Below are 18,987 nucleotides of genomic sequence, written 5' to 3'. Positions count from 1 at the left end.
GTGATAGATTGATATTACTTGATCCTCATCTATGTGATACAAGAAGCCATTGTTACAGTGGTTTTGTGACGGCTAACATCCCCAATGTAACAAATGATGATCAAAGAGTTTGTAAAGTTTGTGTGTTTAACCCTTTGTAGTGTGGTAGTGAAAGGGTTAACCTTCTGTAGTTTGGTAGTGAAAGGGTTCACACACACATATAGGGAGGTGGGTGTTGAAGAAATGTAATCTTTGCCTAAATAATCAGAATCCAAATGGAATCGTTGCCGTATTGAATCATTGCACCCCTACTCCTGAATCTTTATCAATAGCCCAAAAAGGTTAAATTACTTCCTGACACAAGAAAATAATCATCATCTATGTCAAGCCACCTTTGTTCATAATAAGTAAGATCTGAGACTAAGAGTATGAAATCACTACAGGTACCCAGATAGCCAACACAGGTAGCGGAATATCCACAACAAGGGAATATTTGTGCCAAAAACAACAATGGTATCACATACCATAGTGAAGCTAAATGAGTTTCTGGTGTGTTTCATCCGTCTTTCCACTGCCAAGGAGTCACTAGTAATGAGTGATTCATCTTGCCTTTCCTTATCTTCAGATAGATGCCAGTTATCTGTCACTTCAAAGAGACTGAATGCGATCAGCAACCTGGGGGGTGTGGAATGTCGAGTGCTCCACTAACACGACTAGACCAAGAAATTACCCCAGCCAGAGATACAGAAAAAACTATCTCATTACTGTGAATATGATTTGCTCTGCGGTCACAAGGGGTCAGCCTTTGTGCTATCAAAATGTCACAGTGGTTGGAAGGAACTACTTACATAAACTAGCTTTGTTAGCTTAGCAGCTAACTAGAACATTATTAAAGCCAAGTCAGGTTCAGGCAAACAAAAAAACACTGGATAAGTAGGATCATGTTATTGTAGGCAAGGAAAACGATTATGGCAGTAACGGCTAAACTTACATTTTGCTAATGGGTAGAGAATATTCATTGTAGGTAGCAAATATGGGCCTTATTTGGCTCCCAAAGTACAAGTCAAAACCTCTACCAAACTTTTCATGAAAATGCTGCCAGCAAGTCAAATGAGCGTGTGGTTCTATGCCTCACCAGCCCCACATATGATCCTTACAAAAAGAGTATTGTAGTAGTTTAATGGTATTTTCAGTTGTACCATGTTATAGACCATTATATAAATAATTTACCATGGTACAACTATGTCAAAAGTCATGATACCACTTTTGTACTTTGGCAAAGGTACATTTTTAGGTAGCACGCCCCAGATAGCTTGTTTACACTGCATGCATGACCATATTCATATACAAACATCCTACTCTCTCTTTTATAATTTCTTTTTAGCTAGGGTTCAGTGTAGGCCTACTCTTCTTCTTCTACTTCTTAGCAGCCATTTAGGAATGATCGGTAAACATTAGGAGATTACTGCTATTTTGAGCAGCTTCTTCAGGCCAGCAGGCCAGCAGGCCAGCGGCTCATAAAACGTAATCAAACAATTAATCTGGAATGGAAATGTGCTCCCTTCCCCCATACTAACAAGCAAGCAAGAAAGCTTGTTTTTGACATTCGAATTTTGGAAAATACTCGCCAAGAAAGGTGACTTAACACAACATGCGCTCATTTGGATACTGCCTACTAGGCAGTATCCAAATGAGTGCCTACAAACTATTTGGATTTTAAAATAGCCTCCAGCACCTCACGGTCCACTACTACTAACCTCTCCCTTGTTGTGCTGCTGTACGGGCGCTGTCCACTTCAGCACCACACGGCGACTAGATACAGAGCAGGATCAAATGCCCAGTAAACACTCTCACCCGGTGTCACATTGCAGATTATTGTTCTTTGATAACTACCCCCCCTTCCCCTACCTCTCTCTCTCTCTCTCTCTCTCTCTCTCTCTCTCTCTCTCTCTCTCTCTCTCTCTCTCTCTCTCTCACGCATACACACACACGCACACACACGTACACATACAACAAATGCGCGCCCGCGTGCGTATACAGTACACCCACAAATAGCAAAGGAATACAAGCTGTATCTTCCCAGAATCCAAAATGGTTTTATTCAGCTCGTGAGCTAAACAATCCTCGAGGTTAATTTGGCTGGTCTAAGCTAGGCTAATGCAGTAGCTTATGGTTCCAAAAGCATCGTAGGCATACTTAATAAGGTCCCTTCTTTAAGCCTATAGGCCTATTATCCTTTGACTCTGCAAGTGGATGATAGCAGTCAGTGTTATTAAGTTATGGAAACATTGTATCCTACTTTTTCAGACTCATGGATCGCATATCTACTAAAAGGCAAGCCAGGGTATATATCTTCCAGACAAGACATATCTTTACACACACAGGCATGGATGCACACACATTGGCTTTTTTTCTTTTCTTACACCATCAAAATGTCATAGACGCAAGAAGAAACGACGAATTGTTTACCCGACGGGCTGTTTAAGAGGGCAGGCCAAGGCATGATTGTATAGATGTTGGCAAATAGACAATTCTAGCCTGCACTCAACATAACGGTAATAGGCTAGAGGTTATTTTGCACACATCTATCTATGCCCCTATACAACCAAACTGGCCTTATTGCTGCAGTGGGCGGTTTGGATGTTGGAAATGTCATGCTGTGTTTTGAAAGCGAGGCGTTATCAAAATCACCCACATCAATATGTCTTGGATTCCAGAAAAATATTCCAAAAATGATTTTCACAATGGTTAACTGAGGGTTTTTCCCCCGTGACAACGTTTTACACGTATAGCCTTGAAGGATAATATGCACCACACCCGTGAAGCCATGTCGACTGCCAAATCAATATGACTATCTGCACAGATAAGTAGCTAGGTAAAAGCATACTAATCTAATACATTAAGCAACGTGAGGATATCATCTGGGGAAAAGAGGAGTAGAGGACAATCTCAATATTGGCAGAATAAAAGCACCTTGGAAAGATCTAGATGTCTAGGCTATATTGATGATCGAGAGTATCCTATACCTATAGCTGTAGCCCCACATTCGAAGCATTGTCGTTTATCAGCATGTATTCTCGTTGACGGACTAATTGTTTGACGCAAGCCTATATACAATGTTAACCACAATTAACTAAAAACCGTTTTGGTTCTTATACCCTTTTTATTTTATTAAGCGGACAAAATGCACCGAATTGAGCCATAGCATATACATTTCTAAGGAAACGTCTATGAATGTTTTGGATGCTCGTCAAAGAAGTAATTCGGTTAGCAATGCCTGGTGTAATAATTTCGATATATCAGTATGATACACATTAATACACAACGTATGGATGTTGTGGCAGACAGTGCATGCGCGCAGGCATTCGATTCCCCCAAAAGATGCACGGCAGTGTATGAGGCTCTGCGGCATTTTGACAAGGGGACCGACAGGGTGAAAATCACCTTTACCCACAAACATGCGCCCTTTTCAGAAATAAAAACAATGTACCTACTTTATAAGCGTTACAATGAATCCAGAAAGGCGTTGCTGCTGGACTGCAGGTGTCGAAGAGATTCGGGAGAAACTGCGGTTGTCGCCATATTGTAGCTGGTGTCTCCCCCCTCAGTGCGCGCTGGTACCCTGCTGCATAATTGATGACTCTCAGCGACATGTCAGGGAGTGTCGGCCAGTCAGTGCATTGAGTAAAATCACAGGTCATTTAGGCCTGTGTGCCGAAGAAGTGGTTCACAAAATTGGCCTTAATCAACTTCCAAAAGATGACTGTTACATAAAATCTTCAGGTATAAAGGTGAAATCACAGTGTTGTTACAGACTTACTGTACACTACAGTATGAGTTTATTGTGGTGAGTTTTAGGAGACACGAGTTTGTTGACAGACTAAGGATTTCATCTTCGTGAGATTTATTTTTTAAATATACTTTTTTTTGACCAGGTAGGTAAATTAGATGATATTGATATTAAATTGATATGCAACTATTGACAAACAAAGAAAAATGCCATATCCTCCTTCTGCCAGCTAAGGCCTATGGATTTGAGGGCACTTCCGGTTCTTGCATGAGCAGTGTGTCTATTTTATTAAGTTCCATCTACATGTTGGTAAGTGGCTAAAGCTGAGGGTCGGACCCCTGATATAATTAACTTAATCAATATGTTCTAGTATGCCATTAAAATGGTGTGGTTTTGTTTCGATAGATTTTAGGCAAAGTCAGCTTGATAGCTTCTTCTAGTCCAGGTGGGTCACGTGTTGTGGGCGGGGAAGCACCTGCTTGGGGCGTGGCCTTGTTAGGTCAGCATCGAGAAGCAAAGCATCACTCTCACCTCTCGGTTGGCTATTCACAGCAACACACTGCTGTGAATTTCCACAAATACCAGTGAGTCACCTCCATATATTCTACATGCAATCAACTCATGATATACAGTAGATTGCTTAAACCCCATACTCAAGGGTAGATTAAGTGGGCAATTTCTCCCTTTACTCTCTCTCTCAAATCGTATCAAATTCAAACAAGCTTTATTGGCATGACAGGAAAGAAACCCATGTTGTCAAAAGCAGAGTACGTCACTTAAGGAAATTATTAAAAATAATGACGAATAATGATAAAGAATTAGCAATAAATAACCAATAATATACACATTTTGACAATCACACAAAGAGCAATATACCCCCCCCCCCTCTTTTTTTTTAATTTAACCTTTATTTGATATCAACAAATTCGTATTTACAATGACGGCCTGGTGAGAGGACTAGAAGGAAAGGGGACCATTTTTTTTTATAAAATAGAAAAAAGACAGATGATACATACAAGATTACAAGCAGAACAGTTAAATTACAGTGAAAAGGCTGGCTGGCAGTTGCAGGTGTGTGTAAACAACTCTGCGATAGAGTCCTTAAAAGTAGTGAAGGGGATCAATTTGTCCATTTTCAAAGTATTTTCCATTTCGTTCCAACTGCTGGGAGCAGCTAATTGGAAGGAGAATTGACTGAAGGAAGTGTTAACACAGGAACATCTACAGATGCAGCTCTTAGGACTCTGAGCTCTGCTCTGCACTGCTATTGCGGTAATCATGCACCATTAACCTGGCAGTGCTAACGATACTGTGCCCTTGCAGTAGAGGTGAGATTTTTAAGAGCGGGGTCTGTAGCAAGATATGGTGAGCAGCTCTAGTGTTATAGGGAGTAGATGACAATAAAAAAAAACTCAGCCATTAGTTGTGATATTTCCAGGAGGGACAACAGAAATTTTTCCAAACCACATAACTTTGGTTTAAAATGTGTTTAAAATGAGGTTAAGAACACTAGAGAAGGCAGCCTGTATACTATTGGAGCACAGAACAGCCTCAGGAGAAGACCAACTGAATACAAAACTGTTTCATCTAATAATATCGACCAATATCCAACCTTCATTAGTAAAGTACTTGACAAGATAGTTTCAGTTCAAATTAATTCCTTTCCTGAAGAAAACAACATCTTAGAAGAATTTCAATCGGGTTCAAAAAATATCATAGCACTGAAACTGCCCTCAGCAAAATAATCAGTGACCTCAGACTAAACTCTGACGAGAATAAGGTCTCAATTCTTATCCTGCTAGATCTCAGTGCAGCATTCGATACAATCGATCATGATATTCTAATCGATCGTCTTGAAAACCTTGTCGGTTTCTCAGAACATGTGCTAAGCAGGTTTAAAACATACATCAGAGGGAGGAAATTCTATGTTAAACTAGGAGGCCACATGTCTGAGATATATGACAACAACTATGGGGTTGCACAAGGGAGTTGCCTAGGTCCTTTACTCTTCTCCCTTTACATGTTACCGCTGGGTGATATCATCAGAGAACATAATGTAGGTTTCCATATATGTGGATGATACAGAACTGTTTTTTGATTTGATTTGATTTTTATTTGTCTCGAACATAGAAACATAAAACAAGTAGGGATGCTCGATATTGGCTTTTTTACCGATACCGATATTCCGATATTGTCCAACTCTTAATTTCCGATACCGATATCAACCGATATATCAACCGATACCGATATATGAAGGGTTTCCCCGTCCAAAAAACTGAATAATTTCAGGTAACTAATAATTTCACTGGATATATATATAACAAATATTGTTATTTTTTTTTTTTTTTTTAACCGATACCGATATTTTCCGATATCACATTTTACTGCCGATATCGGCCGATAATATCGGTCGGCCGATAATATCGGACATCCCTAAAAACAAGTTTAAAAAACAAAAAGGTAAATAGTCAAAGACTATTTCCATACAATAAGTGTTAGAGAAGGAACAGGGGGAAGTAAAACAACTTATCAAGCCCTGCCTTACAATATTTGACATTATAATTTAATAAAAATAAAAATAATATAACAAGTAATACAAAATAAAATAAAAGTACAGTTTTTTATATATCCAAATATCCAAATGAGAAAAAATAATAGGCAGTCACATTACTGCTCAAGCTCCTATCTCTTATGTGTCCCTAAGTGCTTGTTTATAGCTACCTTTAAATGTATTGATATTTTTGCTTAATTTTATACTCGCATCCAGACCATTCCAGAGTGATACCCCACAAACTGCAATCCACATACTTTTAAGAGTTGTACGTACCATAGGTTGCTTTAAAGCTAATGTCCCTCTAAAATTATAAACACTCTCTCTAGCCATGAACATTTTTTGGTAATTAGTTTTTTATTGCCAGAAACATAATTTGTGCAAATTTGAATTTGATTAAGTCCATGAATTGTAATGTTTGACTCCTTACAAACAGACTATTTGTGTGATCTAAATATCTGTACCATCCGTATGGCTCTTTTTTGCAGTGTGCTCTTTTGTAAGTTGCTTTTATAAGTATTTCCCCAGGTTTCAACACAATATGATATGGTACAATAAGTGTGCAATATAATGTATATAGAGTTTTCTGATTCAGGATATATCTAGTCTTGCCCAGTATACCAATACTTCTCGTTAACTTTGAACACAAATATTTTATATGGGGTTTCCAGCAGAGTTTGTGGTCTATTAAGACCCCTAGAAACTTGTTTGTATATACGCTCTAAATTTTTACATGATCAATTTTCAGTTGAGGATCAGTGTTTATTTGACAATTTCCAAATATCATGAAGTTGTTTTTTTTCAAATTTAGTGATAACTTATTTGTGTCGAACCAACCTTTTAATTTGTCCATTTCTATGTTTGCCACTTCTAAAAGCTGCTGAAGGTCATCCCCCGAACATAAAATGTTTGTGTCATCCGCAAAGACAACAAGTTTCAGTATGTCAGATACTTTACATATATCATTTATGTATAAAATGAACAATTTGGGTCCCAATACTGACCCCTGTGGAACACCACAGGTAATTTTTAAGCATTGTGACTTGTGCTGACCCATCAGAACAAATTGCTGCCTGTTACTAATATAGCTTTTCAGCCAGTCTAGAGCAACCCCTCTGACACCAAACCTGTCCATCTTTTTCCGTAAAATCTCATGATCTATTGTATCAAAAGCTTTTTTTAGGTCAATGAATATTCCTAATACATATTTCTTTCTCTCTATACCGTCCGTTATTTCCTCTACAAGCTCCATTAATGCCATGGAGGTAGATCTAGCTGTTCTAAAACCATACTGGCTGTCCATTAGGAGATTATGTTTTTCAATGAAAGTGTCTAATCTTGCAACATATCGTTTTTCGAGTATCTTTGAGAACTGTGATAGCAGGGATACCGGTCTATAATTGGTAAACAAATGCTTGTCTCCAGCTTTAAATAATGGTATAACCTTTGCAATTAAAAATTTTTGAGGGAATGCTCCCATTTTGAACAACAAATTGAATATATGAGATAGTGGCTCCACAATTCCTTGAATAATATTTCTTACCAGAGACATATCAATGTCAATGTACATATCTTCTGAACCAAATGATACAGATATTAACTCCATTACAGACTGCTTATTGGCAATAAATAAATGGATGAGTAAGAACTTCCTGAAACCAAACAAGAACAAAACTGAAATTCTAATTGTCGGCCCCAAAACAAAAAAAGAAACGTTAATAAAGAACCTGGGAGGACTAACTGAGGTCTCTGGGTTATCATAGATTCAGAACTGAATTTCAATTCTCATATTAACAAAGTGACCAAAACATCTTTCTTTCATCTCAGAAACATAGCAAAAGTACGACCATTTATTAATCAAAACGATGCTGAGAAGCTAATTCATGCATTCATATCTAGCCAGTTAGACTACTGTAATGCACTTTTCACAGGTCTCCCTAAGAAAACCACAGAGAGGCTTCAGCTAATCCAAAACTCTGCAGCCCGACTGCTAACCAGAACCAAAAGGAGAGAGCACATTAGTCCAGTCTTAGCTGCTTTACACTGGCTTCCTGTAACATTTAGAATTAACGTCAAGGTCCTTCTCCTTACATACAAAGCTCTAAATGGACAGGGACCTAGCTACATCGCCAACACTCTAATAAATTACAGGCCAGCAAGAACACTGCGATCATCGGGTTAGAGTCCCTGTGATCTAAAATCACTAAAGATCTAAAATCATTAAAGCTAAGTGTTATTCCATGTTTCTCCTCACTTTGGGAATGAGGGCCTCCACCAGGCTCTCTGCTGCCTCCTTGAGAACAGTCATCACATCTGAAACATCATTATATCATTACATCTGAAACCACATCTATCTGACTCCTCTTCCTCTCTCTCTCCTTCACTGTTCCTCTTCATATCTGCTGGAGAACCACATGATCACATTTATAGCTTAGTATCGTCTGAGAGCTGACAGCTGTCTTGGACATTTGTATCTCACCCATATACTTACACCAAGTATTGTTCTTTGTTCTTCTGATAGGGTTCATGAAGATGAAGAAAACAGACTCTACTGGTGCCTTTACTTGCTAAGCCTACTGGCCAGCCAGGCCCTCTCTCTAAACCCTTGGTTCTGTTCTGCACTAGAACTGCATGTGCCCTGAGAAGAAAGAAGAATGGGCCATGTATGATCAAGGACATTGATGATAAAAAAAAACAAAAGGGCAAGGCAGAAACATTGGCATCCGAAAACAAAACCTTAAAGGTACACGAAACGAAGAAGGGGGACAAAGCCAAGAGGAAGAGCAGGAAGCCAATGTCGGGAGGAAGAAACGAACAGCGCCTCAAGCACCCAGAGGCAGGAACTTAAGCTGCCAGTCTAGCCTGGTCCAATAGAAAATCCATACTGCCAGAGGGGGCAAGTTGGCAGCTCGACTTCACACCAGACACCTCACCCAGGTGCCAAAGATGACACAGAGGTGCCTGGGAATTAAGTCTCCTGTAGAAACTGGGTTTTCTACTCGCTGTGCCAGAGCTGCCTGCCTGGCCTTTGATGATTACCAGAATGCTCGCTGCCACCAGTCACGGCACCTGAATACCTGGCCTCTTCACAGCCCCGGGCTGCCACTCAATTACCTGCCCGACCCACCCACCACAAATTAGGTGTAAATTGTTACATCCCGATAAGAATATTGATTTTATCGCTATTTATACAGTGGGGATTTTGGAACCCTAGTGGTGTTGATTGGAGTCCTTTCTAAGCACAATCCATGCTGTTCCTGATACTGGCCCCAGCTAGCTAGTCACAAACCAATCCAAAGTCAATGGGGTCAAGCTTCTGTCTGTACAAGCTGACTGAAGACAACTGAAATCTACTTTGTTTGCACTGTGGAATAGATTTCAGTTGTCGTCAGTAAGCTTCAGTCAGTGGCCTTTCTCCAAATTCCCTTCAGCAGAACTTGTGTAATGAACCTGCCCATGCCATGTCATAGGTACCTGTATGAATTTACACATTCCTGTATAATTCATTTCTGTGAAGGCCTTCACCCTCAGTTCACAGTAGCCACCGGCTATTACAGGCTGTAGGGGCCAACTCCACTGTGGTGTGCATGGCCCCGGGACTCAGTACACAGATCACAGCCTGGGTGAGCACTGTTTTAGCTGTCCTCTGAACTGGGGTGGTCTATTCGATAGATAGTTAAAGTTTTTGTAGGTTGGTAGGTTCAGTGACAAAATAAAATACTGGTTTTCTAAACAAACACGACGAGTAGACTCTTGTCTTGTGGTGACAGCATCTTCCATCTGGAAACATCAGCTGAATTTGAAAACTACTTCCAGTTCCAGAGTAGACATGCACACTCATTCCCACACATTTATCAATCAATGCTTAACCAATATTTCTCTCAATAAAAACCAGCGTGGACAAAAAGTGAATCAAAGGAAGGAAAATGAAAAAGGAAAATATTAATATCTACAGGCTAAAGAGCATTCATAGCAATCTATTTTATATTAATTCTTAAGATATACCCATTTTGCATCCGTTTGCCTCCATTCGCATCTTTCTGCATTGACTTTGTATGCATTCACACTTCATCTAAATGTAGTTTTATGTTGTATTTGAATGTACTGTAACTAGAGTATGCCAGTCTGGATAAGTGGGTCCAGACTGCTGGGGCTAGATCACTGACGCATGGACTAAAACACAATTGCTCTGGAGAGCATTTGTCCTCACGAGATATCATTCACCTTCACAATAAACTAGACTGACTGTCAGCAAGGCTACATGTACCTCTGAGTGGCGCTCTGCATGTCTCCTGTACTGTGTTAACTCATTGACCTCCTCTTCCAACGCCTTCCGATTCCTGCACAAGCTGACAGAGTAGGCTTGGGGTGACATCATGTCTGAAAATTCCAGGGGACAAGAGACTGTTCTCTCCCGATAGGCTCCCCAACAGAGCACACCTCTCCCCTGATAGGCTCCCCAACAGAGGACACGCCTCGCAATCCACTCCACTCATACTGGGAATGTGTGGATGCAATCTTTTTTTCTTTTTCACATATTGAACGATAGATACTCGATGTCAAATGGGCCATAGTATTGTATCCATAGCTATAATATAGAATATAGTTATAGCTTTACAAACAAGGTGACTCACTCCTATCTTTTAAAGCGTGACAGTGCTACTACAGGGCCAAGGCTAATAGCTGGCAGTCAATGAGTTAATGATTAGATAAATGTTTTCTTAAAAATGTGAAAAACAAGATTTGGACCAAAATGGACAGAAACTGTGTTGTGATGGGAACAGGAAGTAAACTAAATAATGTAAGGAAATAGGTTGGCTGTAACACCTGGCTGGAAGAAGATGCAGCTTTCTATACAGCAGCCCGTAACTACAGCTATCTACTATACACATGGTAAACACGATCCACCAGAGCACAAGGAAATCTGACAACCATTTGTCTTCGTTTTATTCCTTTTTATTTTATTTTACATGAAACATCCAAATGACAGCATGACAGTGTTTTGTCAAGTAAGATGTGTGCCTTTTCTGAGTTAGAGGTTATTTGCACCATTGACATTTTTTGGAGCGTCTATGATGCAGCGTGACTATGCATAGTGGTACAGACGGTTGTTGAGGTATACATTTCGGGCCCTTGAGTTGTCTGAAATATCCTAATTTCATGATGTCACAGATACGATACATATTGTGCTTAGAATATTTACTTTGGATGCTTCTAATATCTGTTATTTCTACGCAGCACTACAATTTGAAACTTGGTAGAAAGAAAGGATGGAGATGTTGGCAATTATAGCAATTATTTGCAGACGGGGAGCATTTCTTTTTCCCGAAATACAATCCAAGAATTGTTCCAACACGGAGTACACACCAGTGATGTACATTTGGTGACACCCCAACAACTAAAACAATGAATGAGTGAGTGAGTCAGACTAAGAAAAAGGCTATCAGTAGAATAGAATCATGAGCTTTCACAGAGGAATGGCTTCCAAAAAGAAATCTTACTTCATAGTAATGACACCGAAGAGGGAAAGGTCAGTGTCACTTGCCATGATCTGAAATTCAACCTTTCCCTTGTAGATAGCACCAATGTCTATTGAGTAGGCTAGGGAGGCCGACATAATTACAAAACTTTATTAAAACGTGGAGTGAAACAGTAGCAACAAAGCAAAGACCTCATATTAGCCCAAACGCTTCACTTAGTTATTTATGAATAAGTTGCTCAAAAGACAGGCTTGCATACATTTCAATGTTTGTCACTGAAGTAGTTAAACTACTAAATCAAACCGATCGTTTTGCAACTGAGCTGTGCAGTTTCTGAAAAAGATACCCTCAGGAATTATTGATGATATATTGATTCCTCATATATTACGTTCCAATTTGATAAGAATAAAAAAAATACAGTGGGGACGACAAAAGATGCCAACAAAAAACGTAGTTAGTTTCAGGAATAAAAATACTGTTCAATCATTTGGGATCATTTTCTTAAAAACAGACTAACTTTGTTGCACTGGAAAAGCCAGATGTCACTGTTAAACCAGACAAACAGGCTCACACTCCCAAGATAGACACACTTGTACATGTAAAAATGATACTGGGGAAAGTGCACGTTGTTTACCACCTGCCAAAATAATTTGAAACACTTCTTTTGCAATGTGATACGATTAAGTTAACAATGCGGAAAAATGCTGTCAAGTATGAAAGATCAGTCAAGTTTTATGAACAAAGTTCATCTCAATGTACACATGAACACCAGTAACAGTATTTGACCTCTAGAATACAGTATACAGACAACATCCTTACCCACCTTACCTCCCTTTTCTATTAAAGGAGTATTCTACAAATTCTTTTTACCACATTGGCCTTTTACAACCTTGATTGTTGTTGAGTCATAGTTTCTTTCTCCCGGTGTTTTCAGATATTCAGAAGCGATGTATTGAAATGGCGATGCTAATAGAGTAAAACGTGACATGTAAACTCAAAATGATCAAGATGTACAAAATAAAACGTGAGTGTGTTTTGAGCGATAAAGGAAACCTTTGATTCCATTATGTGAAAAATGGTGGAATACTGTTTTTTAATTACACAAGTAGTACAGCAACAAAATTAAGCCTTTGACAAAAAAAAACGTATTGAAGTTCCACAGGTTTAATAAGGCAAGAGTTTGTCCTCGTCTTGATATCTTCTGCACTTTTCTTCTTCTTTTTTCTTTACTGATTCACCAGTCCGTGGTTACAGACACACCGTACTCCATGATGATGCAATAAAAAAGGCACTGGCTTGCCTTCTGAAAGCTCACATTTAGCCAATCGACATCGACGCCACTGACACCACATGCAGGATGCTCTTTGCTTCACCTTGGGAAACCGCACACATACTGCAGAGGTTAGAAGGGCACTCAAATTCAAAGCCGAGGAAACAAGCGAGTTATCCGGTGACCCCCGTCGGTCCGGTGTGTGTGAAACGCTAGCGTAGAGCCTTTCCATCAGTGGCGTTTGTAGGTTCATTGGCTACGACTTCGTACTGTATGCGGTAATACAGTAAATACATAAGCCGACATGTAGACACCGATAACGCCGCCGATTAGCATGCAGACCCTTACTAGTACAGTAGGTTTAGCTTCTCCTCATCTTCTTAAACTCAATGCCGTTTAGGAATTCAAAAATCACAATTATGAGATCTAGCTAATGGCTTCTACTCACACAGGAGACCGTGTCTTTCTGCTCGACGTTGTGCCGCTTGTAAAGTTCATGAAAGCTAGTCTCATCTCATTCCACATCGACACGTTTCTCTTTTCAGCGGTGAAGGCAAAACACCAGAACTGAGTCGTGGTGAAGGAGTGAAAACCTGGGGCGCACCACGCGAGAAAATAACACGTCACTCTAGCGCTGCTACCGAGCAGCAGGCTCTGCACCGGGTGAGCCGTCCTTGCTGGTGGCTGTAATACTGTTGTGGATTAGCCCTCGAGGGGCAGTGTGGAGGAGGGGATGTCCCCCTGGAAGAGGGCAGGATAGCAAAATGGACTCTGTGGGAGGACATAAAGTGCAACGGGGGGGGGGGGGGGGGGGGGGGGGGGGGAGCGTCCTGCTCGTCTCGGCGGTTCCTGGGTGCCGTTCCCTAGGAACAACCAAGGGGAGAGGGAAGCGGATACGGGCTAGGCTAAAAATGTTAAATTAAAAACAGAAATAAAAACAAAGGAATGGAAGGAGAGGTGAGACATGAAGGTTTCTCTCTGTGGTGGAACAACTGAAATCACTGAAATGTCTTGGTTTAAAAAGTAGAAAATTAAAATCACTGAGCGAAGTGGTAGAGGAGAGCGAGAGGATGAAGGCGGATGTTCCCTCCCGCTGAGAGATGTGTCTCCTTTCATGTCCAGAGGAGGGAACGACTCCTTGTTCCTCCGGAGCCAACTTCAGCGTTCCTGGATCTCAGCGTATCCCGACGTACGGAAGCAAGGGGAGGAAGTGCACAGTTGGCAAGGAGGGGAACCCTCAACCCCTCGCTCATCGACAGTACTCATCTTCTGTTCCCATACCCAGATAGCCAGACATCGGGGGTTTGCAAACGTACACACCTCCCCTCCCCCCGCCACCGAAATTCCTCTCCCTCGATGGCGGATCGCAGAGCCCGGCTCAGTCTTATTTTGTTATTTTTTTACACAATCTCGGGGAGAAGGGGGCGCAGGGGGGTGTGTATTCACATGTTGTAGGCCACATAGATGGGGTCCAGTTGGTCCGCTAGGAAGGAGTCCCGCAGGTGCATCCTCTGCTTCTCCCCCCGGGAGTTGATGGGGATGACCCCGGGGTCCACGATGACCACCACGCCCACGATGAGGTGGTGCTCCTCCAGCACCACGTTGGTGACCAGTGGCACCAGGTCCAGGGCCTCCTGCTCTGAGCCACTCAGCTCCGCCACCACCACCAGCAGGTTGGTCCATGTAAACACAGCGCTGCGGGAGGGGGGGGGGGAGCACGCGTTAGTTAGAACCGTTATCCGTTATTTAGGAAAGGAACAACACCGACATTATGGGAAATTTGCTTACGGTTTTCTCCAGAGTCGGACAAGAAGATGGATACCAATTTCCTCTCTGTGCATTCAGTAGAAACTAAGCTATCCGAGCTGCGAGCTAGCCGAGGTTAGCACAAGTGAATAGAAGTGGATAAAACCGTTGGCCAACAGCTAGGCTAGTGGTCCGTATCCGCTTCCATTAATTTGTGCTAAGGTAGGTTAGCTTGCAGCCGGATAGCTTTCTACTGAACACACAAGAGGAAATTGGGAACTATTTTCTTGTCTAACTCTGGAGAAATCGGTAAGTGCATACCCATATGCACTCCTTAATGACTTAATGGTGCTGGAAGTCTAAACAGAGTGGAGCCTCACCTCTCTGCTGTTATATTACTACCGGGTGTTCCTACACATTAGAAGTCTAAACAGAGTGGAGCCTCACCTCTCTGCTGTTATATTACTACCGGGTGTTCCTACACATTAGAAGTCTAAACAGAGTGGAGCCTCACCTCTCTGCTGTTATATTACTACCGGGTGTTCCTACACATTAGAAGTCTAAACAGAGCGGAGCCTCACCTCTCTGCTGTTATATTACTACCGGGTGTTCCTACACATTAGAAGTCTAAACAGAGCGGAGCCTCACCTCTCTGCTGTTATATTACTACCGGGTGTTCCTACACATTAGAAGTCTAAACAGAGTGGAGCCTCACCTCTCTGCTGTTATATTACTACCGGGTGTTCCTACACATTAGAAGTCTAAACAGAGTGGAGCCTCACCTCTCTGCTGTTATATTACTACCGGGTGTTCCTACACATTAGAAGTCTAAACAGAGTGGAGCCTCACCTCTCTGCGATGCTGCGGTGGGCTCGGGACACCGAGGTCTCGATGTCGATGGGGTGGTAGCGCAGCCCCCTCAGCTCTAACGTCTCGTCCAGGGAACCCACCACAAACAGGGCGTCATGGCGATCTGGAGGGACCGAGGCAGAGGGTGGAGGGTACAAAGGACGAATCAGTTGACGCTTTAAAAACACCCTTAACCAAAGAAGCACTGAAAGTGACTTAATACAAAGCATTTGAATTCTGTTATTTAAACAGCTGGTGACTCGTTAGCGGCTGCATAAGCCTTTGTCAGGGTGTCACGCCCCACAAACACTACTCTGTATTCACTCCTTTCTTTCTGATCCCAGTCTCCAAAGAGCACCGGCGGAAGTCACCAGACACGCGGAGGAATCCCTCCTCGTCGCCGCTCACTTTAGGCAGTCATTGATTTCCGAAAAAAAGACAACCGCTAACACATTCTGGACGAGCTGTTGTTGGCAGTATCCTCCTCTTACCTCCGGTGGCGTCTAGCAGCTCGGTCCTCTTGACGAAGCCCAGGTAGCCCGTCCTGGCCCACAGGGTGTGGGGCTCCCCGAAGCTCAGCCTGGTGTTGAAGTGGTCCGCCTGCAGGCTCTCCTCGCCGTAGATGGTGTAGTAGCCACTGGCACTGTGAGGGCTGTTCACCCAGACCTGAGAGGGAGGGAGGGAGGGAAGTTAGGGAGGGAGGGAGGGAGGGAGGGAAGACAGACAGACAGACAGACAGACAGACAGACAGACAGACAGACAGACAGACAGACAGACAGACAGACAGACAGACAGACAGACAGACAGACAGACAGACAGAGACAAATGTCTGTGCACTTCATGCACTGGTGGGATGGTGAAATATGAATTATTTAGCTTTAACAGGAGAGATAATCTTATAATAAGTAACACGTGAATATAACCTGAATATGACATTGTTAAATATGAATCTTCATTCTACTACAAAAGACTTCTTACTTTACATTATGTTGTTTACTATGTACTGTGGGCTACATTTAATTGCATGTTACATTATAGTGCAGTCATATAATGATTAAAAAATCTAAAGAAATACATTTTTATGCACCAATGTCCAGCAACAAATCTCCACAAGACCACTCACCTCCCCAAGATGAGAATCTCCGAGCGGGCCTCTGGTCTCGTGGTTGACTATGATCACCCTCACCCCTGGCAGGATCTGAGAGGAGCATCAGAAAGCTGTTGGTTTCATTTCTAGATTCAACCTCCTCTACTACTTCACTGGGTCTATGGCTAACAACGCAGACAGACGAGGCTCTTTAGCCAATAATCAATAGGATACTTACGGTTCCCGACTCCATGAGGGGAATACTCTGAGGTGCCCCTCGTTCCACCAGCCTCACCCTGAAGGAGATGGACAAAACATGTCCCGTCAATCATTGCAGCCCCGTCTGACTCATGTACAGTATTACTGGTGTATATAGTTATATACAAATACATATGTGGTCTATTACATAATATTTTATGTACGTTTGTTTTAATCGCTGGTGGGGATATGATTTATCCCCCCTTCTGGTAATCTATAATAGACTATAGTTCATTCTAGCATTGCATTAAATACATTAATTTCTCAAAACAGTCAGCAGCCGACACACATCAGTGTGTATCCGTATGTATTAGTGTGTGTATCAGTATGTATCAGAGACAAGGTCCTGTAGATGTACTGTATTTGGTGAATAAAGTTATTCTGGTTCTGACCCGCCGTGTCATGTGACCACTGGTTCCCAGTGTCTCCTGTCTTACCTGTCATGGCGTAGGGACTTCATGTCAACATAGACAGTGGAGGGGTCTGGTCCAGCTGTGCCCTGCTCATAACGACAGAGAAGATCAGAAGATGAGCAGAGATTAAACATCCCATAAAATGACAAATGTGTTTTCCTCTATGTGACCCCTTGTCTGCACCTAGTTCTCATCTATTTGTCACTGATCACTTTGTGTAAAAAAAAAAATATATATATATATATATATCTTTCACTACGACGCTACAGAAGGTTAACCCTTTCACTGCCACACTACAAAGGGTTAACACTTTCACTACAACACTACAGAAGGTTAACCCAGTCACTACAAAAGGGTTAGAGCTTTCACTACCACACTACAGAAGGTTAACCCTTTCACTACCACACTACAGAAGGTTAACCCTTTAACCCGGTTAATTTAGTTAGACAGTTATTGAGAGTAAATTCGTTTTTTATATGGCCACCGGTGATATCATCGAGTGAATTGGATCCTTGAGCTCCATAAAATGATGTAAAGGAAGAAATAAATACCTCGTCTTAAAAGGGACTGCTACCATATAATTTCTTTGAGCTGTAATTAACACAAGAATTCCCCAGTGACGTCATGGGTGGACATATCCAAACTAATTACAGTACTCTCAATAACTGTCAAACTAAACTAATGTGTGCAACACTGTCAACTGTTTTTGTGTGTATGTGTGAAATTATGTGCAAAATAAATCAGCATTTTTTTTTGGTGAAGCGGCCCTTTAAAATGTAATGTAAATCACATCACTCGACTACCCTGGTCTATAAGGTTAAGTAAGAACAGTGAGAGACACGTCATGACGTGTTGTGTACGACCTCATGGGTTAGAATGAGTGAAGGGGTGTTCCTCCTACCTGCAGGCAGAGGGCCAGGTTGACCCGCGAGCCGAAGGCGGTGCTGACGGCCCGGGGCGACAGGCCCAGGTCTTTGAACAGCTTGGAGAAGGACTGGGTGAGCGACAGCCGCGGCCGCTCCTCGGCGATCACCACGCAGCTCCGCACGCAGGACAGATTCAGACCCCGCGCCTGGACACACACACACACACAGCGCCAATCAGTCGCGCATCAAAAGTAGTAACGCGGGTGTCCTGGTGGTTCACCACACCATGTGATATCAATACCAAGATGGCGGCACGAACACATGGGCGAGGCTCGGCGTCTCTCCAGTTTTCATTTACTTACTTATACACCTGCATATAACACATAGCTCTGTATGATAGCATGTACAATAATGCTATGTATGTATATATATATTAGGGCTGACCCCTATTAGTCGAATAGTCGACTAATCGGTCGAAAGGAGCCGTAGTCGACTGCCAACCTCTTAGTTGAATAAAAAAAAATTTAAGCGTTATAAAATATATATATATACCGGTATATATATATTTTTTTATCATTCTTTCCAAAAGAAAAGAGGCCTAGAAGCGTGGCTAACGCTAATGGCACGCATACCAGCGAGGCTAACTGCCTAAGAAAACAGGCACAGAGGCACTGAAAGAGGATTTCACACATCTAATG

General features: G+C 41.9%; 1 protein-coding gene across 1 annotated transcript in view; it reads right to left on the bottom strand.

The window, feature by feature from the left end:
- Window positions 1-11,294: 11,294 nt before the first annotated feature.
- dip2ba (disco-interacting protein 2 homolog Ba) overlaps window positions 11,295-18,987 on the bottom strand; it is a 119,765-nt gene continuing 112,072 nt past the window's right edge. Inside the window, 7 exon segments of the mRNA XM_084333912.1 lie at window positions 11,295-14,765; window positions 15,666-15,789; window positions 16,157-16,331; window positions 16,789-16,863; window positions 16,991-17,048; window positions 17,448-17,509; window positions 18,325-18,495. Of these exon segments, the coding sequence (XP_084190038.1) occupies window positions 14,513-14,765; window positions 15,666-15,789; window positions 16,157-16,331; window positions 16,789-16,863; window positions 16,991-17,048; window positions 17,448-17,509; window positions 18,325-18,495 (918 nt within the window). The 3' untranslated portion in view covers window positions 11,295-14,512.

Source organism: Notolepis coatsorum, assembly GCF_963971535.1.
Source record: "Notolepis coatsorum genome assembly, chromosome: 17".
NCBI classification, from domain to species: domain Eukaryota; kingdom Metazoa; phylum Chordata; class Actinopteri; order Aulopiformes; family Paralepididae; genus Notolepis; species Notolepis coatsorum.
This window is presented reverse-complemented; position numbering and strand designations above follow the sequence as displayed.